Genomic DNA, 14,771 nt, shown 5'->3' on the forward strand with positions numbered 1-14,771 from the left:
TTGATCCGTCGCTGCGCAGAGATGGAGCCGCGGGTTCGAGGCTGACGCGGGGTTGTGCGCATGTTAATCCAGGTCAGAGCCGGGATAATAGAAGCTCTTTTGTTGCGGCTCTCTGGCCCGGATCGCTTTCATCTAATTGTGGGTCTCTCTGTAATTGAGCGCGCCGTCCAATTCGCCTTGTTCTCGCAAACTTCTCTTCAAGTGCTTCGACAAGAGGAGATTGTGTCTGATTTCACCCGCGTTTCGCAATCCGTCTTTATTACGCACGCACATTTCATGTTGACCACATTCTTCCGACGCAGGCCGTCATACGAGTCCGCGGTCCACAAAGGGGGGCGTCCATAATAAGAGCCTTTGACCAGTGCAACCCGAGACCCTGAAAGCTTCGGCCGAGGAAAAGCTCACTGGAGCTTCACATCTGACGGAGGGATGGCTGGACTGCCAGAGCGCGCGGAGACGCGGTGAGGAGCGCGTGAGAAGTTTTGAGCGGCTCTTGGCGCGTGCGCGTTCTTGGCATCGCTTGGCTCCCAGATGAATGAAACTCAATCCGCGTTAATCTGCTTCTCTTTCTAGGAGGTATATAGCGGCGCTGCTCGCGCACTGAGCATGCCCGCCACCCGGCGAGCTTCCCACAGCGTTCCGACAGCGTTCCCCCGGCACCATGGACATCACGTGCCTCAACAATTATGGCACCAGCTCGTCGTCTTCGTCGTCCTCGGACGCGGACGCGGACGCGGAAAACAAACTTTTCTCCAAGCTCAAGGTGAGTTTGACCAAGAGGTACCCGCAGAAGAACGCGGAGACGCTGAGCGCGCAGTACGGGACCAACCTGCTCCTGATCGGCGTGTCCGTGATGCTCGCGCTCGCGCAGCACGGGCCCGCGGTGAGGGAGGAACACCTGCTGACCTTCATCACGGTGCTGATGCTCGTGCAGATCGTGTGGATGCTGGGCTACATGATCCGGAGGGAGCGCGAGCGCAGCTCGGTGCCGGAGAGAGACGCGCACGCGGGCACCAGCTGGATCCGAGGTGACAGACGCGCGGCGCACGCACGCATTCAGCGCGCGCTTGCTCTGTGAGAATCGTGAGAATGATTGTGCTGTTTCATTGCCAGGGGGGCTGACGATGCTGGCGTTACTGTCGCTCATCATGGACGCGTTCCGCATCGGATACTTCGTGGGATATCACTCGTGCATCTCCGCCGTGCTCGGAGTCTATCCCATCATCCACGCGCTGCACACCATCTCTCAGGTGAGAACGGGAGCGCGCATCAACACTCAATCTAACACTACACATATTTAACTCTTCAAAATCTCAGGGAACTTTATTTAGCTCTTTACAAGGTTTCTAAGCAGAAGATGGACGTGTGTTTTCTCAGTCCTCTTACCAAAACTCATGTGTCAATTCATTCCTTTGTTTTCCCTTCAAGATAGTACATATGGTAAAGAAATTGTTGGTTACATGAAGACGTAACCAGAAAAAATATATGAAGACGTGGTGTATTTTAATAAAAAACACAAATCTTTTTTTTTTTCTTCATTTTAAAGAAGACTGAAGCCACAAGTTTTTTTTTTTTAATAATTTGTTTTATTAAACAATTGGACCAAACAAAACTGATGAAAACAGTGGTTTAACTTATTTTTTGTTGTTGAAAAAAAGTACATTTTTGTAACAGGAATGAAGACTGTAACAGGAATGTGTGTGTGTGTGTGTGTGTGTGTGTGTGTGTGTGTGTGTGTGTGTGTGTGTGTGTGTGTGTGTGTGTGTGTGTGTGTGTGTGTGTGTGTGTGTGGACTGGTAATCCCTACGTTATGGGGACAAAATGTCCCCACAAAGATGGCAATATCCGAAATCCTCGTCCTTGTGTGACATTTTTTGGTCAGACTAAGTGATGTGTTTTGAAAATGTAAAAATGCAGAATGTCTCCTGTGATGGGTAGGTTTAGGGGCAGTGTGTGTGTGTGTGTGTGTGTGTGTGTGTGTGTGTGTGTGTGTGTGTGTGTGTGTGATGGGTAGGTTTAGGGGCAGTGTGTGTGTGTGTGTGTGTGTGTGTGTGTGTGTGTGTGTGTGATGGGTAGGTTTAGGGGCAGTGTGTGTGTGTGTGTGTGTGTGTGTGTGTGTGTGTGATGGGTAGGTTTAGGGGCAGTGTGTGTGTGTGTGTGTGTGTGTGTGTGTGTGTGTGTGTGTGTGTGTGTGTGTGTGATGAGTAGGTTTAGGGGCAGGGGCAGTGTGTATTATAAAATGTATTTTAGAGTTAATTTCCATGCAAAATGTCCTGGGGACTGAAATGTTACCAGAACTGTCATTATTCCGCTCATTTCAATAAAAGTGTGTGAATGTTGCAAAGATTTTTCTAAATCGATGTTGGTGTGTGTTTCAGGTGCATTTCCTCTGGTTCCACATCAAAGACGTCATCAAGAAATATGAGACCTTCGAAAGGTACAGACCCGTTTCCTCCTCCGCGTAACGCTTTATTCCCAGAGAGAACAATCCCCGGGGATTGAGTCCTGAGGACAGATCAGACGCATGAGAAGTTGCTCAGTCCACGCCTTCAGAAGCTCGAGATCATAAGACCAGACATGCACTTTAGTCTGTGCGCTCATATTCCTCATATTCCTCATATTCCTCATATTCCTCATGAGATGAGATTGAGATTCAAGTTTATTGTCATTACACATGTACAAGTACAATGCAACGAAATGAAGTTTGGAGCCTCCGAGCCGCAGCTATTTAAAGCGCCGCCACACGCCTTCAGAAATAAAGAAATGCAGATTGCTAAGCATACATGCAAATATTACATACATAGTACACACAGTACACGTGATCACGTGATGGTATTTTTTGTTGGGAATAGTAAGGGAGATAGGAAGGAGGAAAGGGGAGGCAGACGGTTCGATGAAAGTCTATGAAAGAATATAAATATAAATAAAAAATATAATAAAAAGTCTTTCTTATTCCTCATGTTCCTCATGTTCCTCATGTTCCCCATATTCCTCATGTTCCTCATGTTCCTCATGTTCCTCATATTCCTCATGTTCCTCATGTTCCTCATGTCCCTCATATTCCTCATGTTCCTCATGTTCCTCATGTTCCTCATGTTCCTCATGTTCCCCATATTCCTCATGTTCCTCATGTTCCTCATATTCCTCATGTTCCTCATGTTCCTCATGTTCCTCATATTCCTCATGTTCCTCATGTTCCTCATGTTCCTCATGTCCCTCATATTCCTCATGTTCCTCATGTTCCTCATGTTCCTCATGTTCCTCATGTTCCCCATATTCCTCATGTTCCTCATATTCCTCATGTTCCTCATATTCCTCATGTTCCTCATGTTCCTCATGTCCCTCATGTTCCTCATATTCCTCATGTTCCTCATGTCCCTCATGTTCCTCATGTCCCTCATGTTCCTCATGTCCCTCATGTTCCTCATGTTCCTCATGTCCCTCATGTTCCTCATGTTCCTCATGTTCCTCATGTTCCCCATATTCCTCATGTTCCTCATATTCCTCATGTTCCTCATGTTCCTCATGTTCCTCATGTTCCCCATATTCCTCATGTTCCTCATATTCCTCATGTTCCTCATGTTCCTCATGTCCCTCATGTTCCTCATGTTCCCCATATTCCTCATGTTCCTCATGTTCCTCATGTTCCCCATATTCCTCATGTTCCTCATGTTCCTCATGTTCCTCATATTCCTCATGTTCCCCATATTCCTCATGTTCCTCATGTTCCTCATGTCCCTCATATTCCTCATGTTCCCCATATTCCTCATGTTCCTCATGTTCCCCATATTCCTCATGTTCCCCATATTCCTCATGTTCCTCATGTTCCTCATGTTCCCCATATTCCTCATGTTCCTCATATTCCTCATGTTCCTCATGTCCCTCATGTTCCTCATGTTCCCCATATTCCTCATGTTCCTCATGTTCCTCATGTTCCCCATATTCCTCATGTTCCCCATATTCCTCATGTTCCTCATGTTCCCCATATTCCTCATGTTCCCCATATTCCTCATGTTCCTCATGTTCCTCATGTTCCCCATATTCCTCATGTTCCTCATGTTCCTCATGTTCCTCATGTCCCTCATGTTCCTCATGTTCCCCATATTCCTCATGTTCCTCATGTTCCTCATGTTCCCCATATTCCTCATGTTCCCCATATTCCTCATGTTCCTCATGTTCCTCATGTTCCCCATATTCCTCATGTTCCTCATGTTCCTCATGTTCCTCATGTCCCTCATGTTCCTCATGTTCCCCATATTCCTCATGTTCCTCATGTTCCTCATGTTCCTCACATTCCTCATGTTCCTCATGTCCCTCATGTTCCTCATGTTCCTCATATTCCTCATGTTCCTCATGTCCCTCATGTTCCTCATGTTCCCCATATTCCTCATGTTCCTCATGTTCCTCATGTTCCCCATATTCCTCATGTTCCCCATATTCCTCATGTTCCTCATGTTCCCCATATTCCTCATGTTCCCCATATTCCTCATGTTCCTCATGTTCCTCATGTTCCCCATATTCCTCATGTTCCTCATGTTCCTCATGTTCCTCATGTCCCTCATGTTCCTCATGTTCCCCATATTCCTCATGTTCCTCATGTTCCTCATGTTCCCCATATTCCTCATGTTCCCCATATTCCTCATGTTCCTCATGTTCCTCATGTTCCCCATATTCCTCATGTTCCTCATGTTCCTCATGTTCCTCATGTCCCTCATGTTCCTCATGTTCCCCATATTCCTCATGTTCCTCATGTTCCTCATGTTCCCCATATTCCTCATGTTCCTCATGTTCCTCATGTTCCTCATGTTCCTCATGTTCCCCATATTCCTCATGTTCCTCATGTTCCTCATGTCCCTCATATTCCTCATGTTCCCCATATTCCTCATGTTCCTCATGTTCCCCATATTCCTCATGTTCCCCATATTCCTCATGTTCCTCATGTTCCTCATGTTCCCCATATTCCTCATGTTCCTCATATTCCTCATGTTCCTCATGTCCCTCATGTTCCTCATGTTCCCCATATTCCTCATGTTCCTCATGTTCCTCATGTTCCCCATATTCCTCATGTTCCCCATATTCCTCATGTTCCTCATGTTCCTCATGTTCCCCATATTCCTCATGTTCCTCATATTCCTCATGTTCCTCATGTCCCTCATATTCCTCATGTTCCCCATATTCCTCATGTTCCTCATGTTCCTCATGTTCCCCATATTCCTCATGTTCTCCATATTCCTCATGTTCCTCATATTCTTCATGTTCCTCATGTCCCTCATGTTCCTCATGTTCCTCATGTTCCTCATGTTCCCCATATTCCTCATGTTCCTCATGTTCCTCATGTTCCTCATGTTCCCCATATTCCTCATGTTCCCCATATTCCTCATGTTCCCCATATTCCTCATGTTCCCCATATTCCTCATGTTCCTCATGTCCCTCATATTCCTCATGTTCCTCCTGTTCCTCATGTTCCTCATGTTCCCCATGTTCCTCATGTCCCTCATGTCCCTCATGTCCCTCATGTTCCTCATATTCCTCATATTCCTCATGTTCCTCATGTTCCTCATGTTCCTCATGTTCCTCATATTCCTCATGTTCCTCATGTTCCTCATGTTCCTCTTATTCCTCATGTCCCTCATGTTCCTCATGTTCCTCATGTCCCTCATGTTCCTCATATTCCTCATATTCCTCATGTCCCTCATGTTCCTCATATTCCTCATATTCCTCATGTTCCTCATGTTCCTCATGTTCCTCATGTTCCTCATATTCCTCATGTTCCTCATGTTCCTCTTATTCCTCATGTCCCTCATGTTCCTCATGTTCCTCATGTTCCTCATGTTCCTCATGTTCCTCATGTTCCTCATGTTCCCCATGTTCCTCATGTTCCTCATGTTCCCCATATTCCTCATGTTCCCCATATTCCTCATGTTCCTCATGTTCCTCATGTTCCTCATGTTCCTCATGTTCCTCATGTTCCTCTTATTCCTCATGTTCCTCATGTTCCCCATATTCCTCATGTTCCTCATGTTCCCCATATTCCTCATGTTCCTCATGTTCCCCATATTCCTCATGTTCCTCATGTTCCTCATGTTCCCCATATTCCTCATGTTCCTCATGTTCCTCATGTCCCTCATGTTCCTCATGTCCCTCATGTCCCTCATGTTCCTCATGTTTCTCATGTTCCTCATGTTCCTCATGTTCCTCATGTTTCTCATGTTCCTCATATTCCTCATGTTCCTCATGTTCCCCATATTCCTCATGTTCCCCATATTCCTCATGTTCCCCATATTCCTCATGTTCCTCATGTTCTCCATATTCCTCATGTTCCTCATGTTCCCCATATTCCTAATGTTCCTCATGTTCCCAATATTCCTCATGTTCCTCATGTTCCTGATGTTCCTCATGTTCCTCTTATTCCTCATGTTCCTCATGTTCCTCATGTTCCTCATATTCCTCATGTTCCTCATGTTCCTCTTTTTCCTCATGTCCCTCATGTTCCTCATGTTCCTCATGTTCCTCTTGTTCCTCATGTCCCTCATGTTCCTCTTATTCCTCATGTTCCTCATGTTCCTCATGTTCCTCATGTTCCTCATATTCCTCATGTTCCTCATGTTCCTCTTTTTCCTCATGTCCCTCATGTTCCTCATGTTCCTCATGTTCCTCTTGTTCCTCATGTTCCTCATGTTCCTCTTGTTCCTCATGTTCCTCATGTTCCTCATGTTCCTCATATTCCTCATGTTCCCCATATTCCTCATGTTCCTCATGTTCCTCATGTTCCTCATGTTCCTCATGGTCCTCATGTCCGTCATGTCCCTCATGTCCCTCATGTTCCTCATGTCCCTCATATTCCTCATGATCCTCATGTTCCTCATGTTCCTCATGTTCCTCATGTTCCTCATGGTCCTCATGTCCGTCATGTCCCTCATGTCCCTCATGTTCCTCATGTCCCTCATATTCCTCATGATCCTCATGTTCCTCATATTCCTCATGTTCCTCATGTTCCTCATGTCCCTCATATTCCTCATGATCCTCATGTTCCTCATATTCCTCACGTTCCTCACGTTCCCCATGTTCCTCATGTCCCTCATATTCCTCATGTTCCTCATGTTCCTCTTATTCCTCATGTCCCTCATGTTCCTCATGTTCCTCATGTTCCTCATGTTCCTCTTATTCCTCATGTTCCTCATGTTCCTCATGTTCCTCATGCTCCTCATGTTCCTCATGTCCCTCATGTCCCTCATGTTCCTCATGTTCCTCTTGTTCCTCTTGTCCCTCATGTTCCTCATGCTCCTCATGTTCCTCATGTCCCTCATGTCCCTCATGTTCCTCATGTTCCTCTTGTTCCTCATGTTCCTCATGTTCCTCATGCTCCTCATGTTCCTCATGTCCCTCATGTCCCTCATGTTCCTCATGTTCCTCTTGTTCCTCATGTTCCTCTTGTTCCTCATGTTCCTCTTGTCCCTCATGTCCCTCATATTCCTCATGTTCCTCATATTCCTCATATTCCTCATGTTCCTCATGTTCCTCATGTTCCTCGTGTCCCTCATGTTCCTCATGTTCCTCATATTCCTCATGTTCCTCTTATTCCTCATGTTCCTCATGTCCCTCATGTTCCTCATGTTCCTCTTATTCCTCATGTTCCTCATGTTCCTCTTATTCCTCATGTTCCTCATGTTCCTCATGCTCCTCATGTTCCTCATGTTCCTCACGTTCCCCATTTTCCTCATGTCCCTCATGTTCCTCATGTCCCTCATGTTCCTCATGTCCCTCATGTTCCTCATGTCCCTCATGTTCCTCATGTTCCTCATGTCCCTCATGTTCCTCATGTTCCTCATATTCCTCATGTTCCTCTTATTCCTCATGTTCCTCATGCTCCTCATTTTCCTCATGTCCCTCATGTTCCTCATGTTCCTCTTATTCCTCATGTTCCTCATGTTCCTCATGTTCCTCATGTTCCTCACGTTCCCCATGTTCCTCATGTCCCTCATATTCCTCATGTTCCTCTTATTCCTCATGTTCCTCATGTTCCTCATGCTCCTCATGTTCCTCATGTCCCTCATGTCCCTCATGTTCCTCATGTTCCTCTTGTTCCTCATGTTCCTCTTGTTCCTCATGTTCCTCATGTTCCTCATGTTCCTCATATTCCTCATGTTCCTCATATTCCTCATATTCCTCATGTTCCTCATGTTCCTCTTATTCCTCATATTCCTCATATTCCTCATATTCCTCATGTCCCTCATGTTCCTCATGTCCCTCATGTTCCTCATGTCCCTCATGTCCCTCATGTTCCTCATGTTCCTCATGTTCCTCATGTTCCTCATGTTCCTCATGTTCCTCATGTTCCTCATGTCCCTCATATTCCTCATGTTCCTCATGTTCCTCATGTTCCTCATGTTCCTCATGTTCCTCTTGTTCCTCATGTCCCTCATGTTCCTCATGTCCCTCATGTTCCTCATGTTCCTCATATTCCTCATGTTCCCCATATTCCTCATGTTCCCCATATTCCTCATGTTCCTCATGTTCCTCATGTTCTCCATATTCCTCATGTTCCTCATGTTCCCCATATTCCTCATGTTCCTCATGTTCCCAATATTCCTCATGTTCCTCATGTTCCTGATGTTCCTCATGTTCCCCATATTCCTCATGTTCCTCATATTCCTCATGTTCCTCATGTTCCTCATGTTCCTCTTTTTCCTCATGTTCCTCATGTTCTCCATATTCCTCATGTTCCTCATGTTCCCCATATTCCTCATGTTCCCCATATTCCTCATGTTCCTCATGTTCCTCATGTTCCCAATATTCCTCATGTTCCTCATGTTCCTGATGTTCCTCATGTTCCCCATATTCCTCATGTTCCTCATATTCCTCATGTTCCTCATGTTCCTCTTATTCCTCATGTTCCTCATGTTCCTCATATTCCTCATGTTCCTCATGTTCCTCTTATTCCTCATGTCCCTCATGTTCCTCATGTTCCTCATGTTCCTCTTGTTCCTCATGTTCCTCATGTTCCTCTTGTTCCTCATGTTCCTCATGTTCCTCATATTCCTCATGTTCCCCATATTCCTCATGTTCCTCATGTTCCTCATGTTCCTCATGTTCCTCATGGTCCTCATGTCCGTCATGTCCCTCATGTCCCTCATGTTCCTCATGTCCCTCATATTCCTCATGATCCTCATGTTCCTCATGTTCCTCATGTTCCTCATGGTCCTCATGTCCGTCATGTTCCTCATGTCCCTCATGTTCCTCATGTTCCTCATGTCCCTCATGTTCCTCATGTTCCTCATGTCCCTCATGTTCCTCATGTTCCTCATGTTCCTCATGTCCCTCATGTTCCTCATGTTCCTCATATTCCTCATGTTCCTCATGTTCCTCATGTTCCTCATGTTCCTCTTGTTCCTCATGTCCCTCATGTTCCTCATGTCCCTCATGTTCCTCATATTCCTCATGTTCCTCATGTTCCTCATGTCCCTTATATTCCTCATGATCCTCATGTTCCTCATATTCCTCACGTTCCTCACGTTCCCCATGTTCCTCGTGTCCCTCATATTCCTCATGTTCCTCATGTTCCTCTTATTCCTCATGTCCCTCATGTTCCTCATGTTCCTCATATTCCTCATGTTCCTCATGTTCCTCTTATTCCTCATGTTCCTCATGTTCCTCATGTCCCTCATGTCCCTCATGTTCCTCATGTTCCTCTTGTTCCTCATGTTCCTCTTTTTCCTCATGTTCCTCATGTTCCTCATGTTCCTCATGGTCCTCATATTCCTCATATTCCTCATGTTCCTCATGTTCCTCTTATTCCTCATATTCCTCATGTCCCTCATTTTCCTCATGTCCCTCATGTTCCTCATGTCCCTCATGTTCCTCATGTCCCTCATGTTCCTCATGTTCCTCATGTCCCTCATGTTCCTCATGTCCCTCGTGTTCCTCGTGTCCCTCGTGTTCCTCATGTTCCTCATGTCCCTCATGTTCCTCATGTTCCTCATGTCCCTCATATTCCTCATGATCCTCATGTTCCTCATATTCCTCACGTTCCTCACGTTCCCCATGTTCCTCACGTCCCTCATATTCCTCATGTTCCTCATGTTCCTCTTGTTCCTCATGTTCCTCATATTCCTCATGTTCCTCATGTTCCTCTTATTCCTCATATTCCTCATATTCCTCATGTCCCTCATGTTCCTCATATTCCTCATGTTCCTCATGTTCCTCTTATTCCTCATATTCCTCATATTCCTCATGTCCCTCATTTTCCTCATGTCCCTCATGTTCCTCATGTCCCTCATGTTCCTCATGTCCCTCATGTTCCTCATGTTCCTCATGTCCCTCATGTTCCTCATGTTCCTCATGTCCCTCATGTTCCTCATGTTCCTCATGTTCCTCATGTCCCTCATGTTCCTCATGTTCCTCATATTCCTCATGTTCCTCATGTTCCTCATGTTCCTCATGTTCCTCATGTTCCTCTTGTTCCTCATGTCCCTCATGTTCCTCATGTCCCTCATGTTCCTCATGTTCCTCATGTTCCTCATGTTCCTCATATCCCTCATGTTCCTCATGTTCCTCATGTTCCTCATGTTCCTCATGTTCCTCATATTCCTCATATTCCTCATGTCCCTCATGTTCCTCTTGTTCCTCATGTCCCTCATGTTCCTCTTGTTCCTCATGTTCCTCATGTTCCTCATGTTCCTCATATTCCTCATATTCTTCATGTCCCTCATGTTCCTCATGTTCCTCTTGTTCCTCATGTCCCTCATGTTCCTCATGTTCCTCATGTTCCTCATATTCCTCATGTTCCTCATGTCCCTCATGTTCCTCATGTTCCTCATGTTCCTCATGTTCCTCATATTCCTCATGTTCCTCATGTCCCTCATGTTCCTCATGTCCCTCATGTTCCTCATGTTCCTCATGTTCCTCATGTTCCTCTTATTCCTCATGTCCCTCATGTTCCTCATGTCCCTCATGTCCCTCATGTCCCTCATGTTCCTCATGTTCCTCATGTTCCTCATGTCCCTCATGTTCCTCATGTTCCTCATGTCCCTCATGTTCCTCATGTCCCTCATGTTCCTCATGTTCCTCATGTTCCTCTTATTCCTCATGTCCCTCATGTTCCTCATGTTCCTCTTATTCCTCATGTTCCTCATGTTCCTCATGTCCCTCATATTCCTCATATTCCTCATGTTCCTCATGTCCCTCATGTTCCTCATGTCCCTCATGTTCCTCATGTCCCTCATGTTCCTCTTATTCCTCATGTTCCTCATGTCCCTCATGTTCCTCATGTTCCTCATGTTCCTCATGTTCCTCATGTTCCTCATGTTCCTCTTATTCCTCATGTCCCTCATGTTCCTCATGTTCCTCATGTTACTCATGTTCCTCATGTTCCTCATGTTCCTCATGTCCCTCATGTTCCTCATGTTCCTCTTGTTCCTCATGTTCCTCATGTTCCTCATGTCCCTCTTATTCCTCATGTCCCTCATGTCCCTCATGTTCCTCATGTCCCTCATGTTCCTCATGTTCCTCATGTTCCTCTTATTCCTCATGTCCCTCATGTTCCTCATGTTCCTCTTGTTCCTCATGTTCCTCATGTTCCTCATGTTCCTCATGTTCCTCTTATTCCTCATGTCCCTCATGTTCCTCATGTTCCTCATGTTACTCATGTTCCTCATGTTCCTCATGTCCCTCATGTTCCTCATGTTCCTCTTGTTCCTCATGTCCCTCATGTCCCTCATGTTCCTCATGTTCCTCTTGTTCCTCATGTTCCTCATGTCCCTCATGTTCCTCATGTTCCTCTTGTTCCTCATGTTCCTCATGTTCCTCATGTTCCTCTTATTCCTCATGTCCCTCATGTCCCTCATGTTCCTCATGTCCCTCATGTTCCTCATGTTCCTCATGTTCCTCTTATTCCTCATGTCCCTCATGTTCCTCATGTTCCTCATGTTACTCATGTTCCTCATGTTCCTCATGTCCCTCATGTTCCTCATGTTCCTCTTGTTCCTCATGTTCCTCATGTCCCTCATGTTCCTCATGTTCCTCATGTTCCTCATGTCCCTCATATTCCTCATGTTCCTCATGTCCCTCTTATTCCTCATGTCCCTCATGTTCCTCATGTTCCTCATGTTCCTCTTATTCCTCATGTTCCTCATGTCCCTCATGTTCCTCATGTTCCTCATGTTCCTCATGTTCCTCATGTTCCTCATGTCCCTCTTGTTCCTCATGTTCCTCATGTCCCTCATGTTCCTCATGTTCCTCATGTTCCTCATGTTCCTCATGTTCCTCATGTTCCTCATGATCCGCATGTCCCTCATGTTCCTCATGTTCCTCTTATTTCTCATGTTCCTCATGTTCCTCATGTTCCTCATGATCCTCATGTTCCTCATGTTCCTCATGTTCCTCATGATCCGCATGTCCCTCATGTTCCTCATGTTCCTCATGTTCCTCATGTCCCTCTTGTTCCTCATGTTCCTCATGATCCGCATGTCCCTCATGTTCCTCATGTTCCTCATGTTCCTCATGTCCCTCTTGTTCCTCATGTTCCTCATGTCCCTCATGTTCCTCATGTTCCTCATGTTCCTCATGTTCCTCATGTTCCTCATGTTCCTCTTATTCCTCATGTTCCTCATGTTCCTCATGTTCCTCTTATTCCTCATGTTCCTCATGTTCCTCATGTTCCTCATGTTCCTCTTATTCCTCATGTTCCTCATGTTCCTCATGTTCCTCTTATTCCTCATGTTCCTCATGTTCCTCATGATCCTCATGTTCCTCATGTCCCTCATGTTCCTCATGTTCCTCTTATTCCTCATGTTCCTCATGTCCCTCATGTTCCTCATGTTCCTCATGTTCCTCATGTTCCTCATGTTCCTCTTGTTCCTCTTGTTCCTCATGATCCGCATGTCCCTCATGTTCCTCATGTTCCTCTTATTCCTCATGTTCCTCATGTCCCTCATGTTCCTCATGTTCTTCATGTCCCTCATGTTCCTCTTGTTCCTCATGTTCCTCATGTTCCTCATGTTCCTCATGATCCGCATGTTCCTCATGTTCCTCATGTTCCTCATGTTCCTCATGATCCGCATGTTCCTCATGTTCCTCATGTTCCTCATGATCCGCATGTTCCTCATGTTCCTCATGATCAGCATGTTCCTCATGTCCCTCATGTTCCTCTTGTTCCTCATGTTCCTCATGTTCCTCATGTTCCTCATGTTCCTCATGTTCCGCATGTCCCTCATGTTCCTCATGATCCGCATGTCCCTCATGTTCCTCATGTTCCTCTTATTCCTCATGTTCCTCATGATCCGCATGTCCCTCATGTTCCTCATGTTCCTCTTATTCCTCATGTCCCTCATGTTCCTCTTATTCCTCATGTCCCTCATGTTCCTCATGATCCGCATGTCCCTCATGTTCCTCATGTTCCTCTTATTCCTCATGTCCCTCATGTCCCTCATGATCCGCATGTCCCTCATGTTCCTCATGTTCCTCTTATTCCTCATGTCCCTCATGTCCCTCATGTTCCTCATGTTCCTCTTATTCCTCATGTTCCTCATGATCCGCATGTCCCTCATGTTCCTCATGTCCCTCTTGTTCCTCATGTTCCTCATGTCCCTCATGTTCCTCATGTTCCTCATGTTCCTCATGTCCCTCATATTCCTCATGATCCGCATGTCCCTCATGTTCCTCATGTTCCTCTTATTTCTCATGTTCCTCATGTTCCTCATGTTCCTCTTATTCCTCATGTTCCTCATGTTCCTCATGATCCTCATGTTCCTCATGTTCCTCATGTTCCTCATGTTCCTCATGATCCGCATGATCCGCATGTCCCTCATGTTCCTCATGTTCCTCTTATTCCTCATGTTCCTCATGTTCCTCATGTTCCTCTTATTCCTCATGTTCCTCATGTTCCTCATGTTCCTCTTATTCCTCATGTTCCTCATGTTCCTCATGTTCCTCTTATTCCTCATGTTCCTCATGTCCCTCATGTTCCTCATGATCCTCATGTTCCTCATGTTCCTCATGTTCCTCATGTTCCTCATGTTCCTCTTATTCCTCATGTTCCTCATGTCCCTCATGTTCCTCATGATCCTCATGTTCCTCATGTTCCTCATGTTCCTCATGATCCGCATGTCCCTCATGTTCCTCATGTTCCTCTTATTCCTCATGTTCCTCATGTTCCTCATGTTCCTCTTATTCCTCATGTTCCTCATGTTCCTCATGTTCCTCTTATTCCTCATGTTCCTCATGTCCCTCATGTTCCTCATGTTCCTCATGTTCCTCATGTTCCTCATGATCCTCATGTTCCTCATGTTCCTCATGTTCCTCTTATTCCTCATGTTCCTCATGTTCCTCATGATCCTCATGTTCCTCATGTCCCTCATGTTCCTCATGTTCCTCTTATTCCTCATGTTCCTCATGTCCCTCATGTTCCTCATGTTCCTCATGTTCCTCATGTTCCTCTTGTTCCTCTTGTTCCTCATGATCCGCATGTCCCTCATGTTCCTCATGTTCCTCTTATTCCTCATGTTCCTCATGTCCCTCATGTTCCTCATGTTCCTCATGTCCCTCATGTTCCTCTTGTTCCTCATGTTCCTCATGTTCCTCATGTTCCTCATGATCCGCATGTTCCTCATGTTCCTCATGTTCCTCATGTTCCTCATGATCCGCATGTTCCTCATGTTCCTCATGTTCCTCATGATCCGCATGTTCCTCATGTCCCTCATGTTCCTCATGATCCGCATGTTCCTCATGTTCCTCATGTTCCTCATGATCCGCATGTTCCTCATGTTCCTCATGTT

General features: G+C 45.7%; 1 protein-coding gene across 1 annotated transcript in view; it reads left to right on the top strand.

The window, feature by feature from the left end:
• Positions 1-661: 661 nt before the first annotated feature.
• The window catches only part of otop1 (otopetrin 1), a gene marked incomplete at both ends in the record, with an annotated part of 28,346 nt that continues 14,236 nt past the window's right edge, over positions 662-14,771 (top strand). Inside the window, 3 exons of the mRNA XM_079839367.1 lie at positions 662-1,028; positions 1,114-1,250; positions 2,379-2,437. Coding sequence (XP_079695493.1) covers positions 662-1,028; positions 1,114-1,250; positions 2,379-2,437 — 563 coding nt within the window. The remainder of the gene's footprint in view (positions 1,029-1,113; positions 1,251-2,378; positions 2,438-14,771) is intronic.

The sequence above is a fragment of the Gobio gobio genome (genome assembly GCF_949357685.1).
Source record: "Gobio gobio genome assembly, chromosome: 16".
Classification (NCBI taxonomy): domain Eukaryota; kingdom Metazoa; phylum Chordata; class Actinopteri; order Cypriniformes; family Gobionidae; genus Gobio; species Gobio gobio.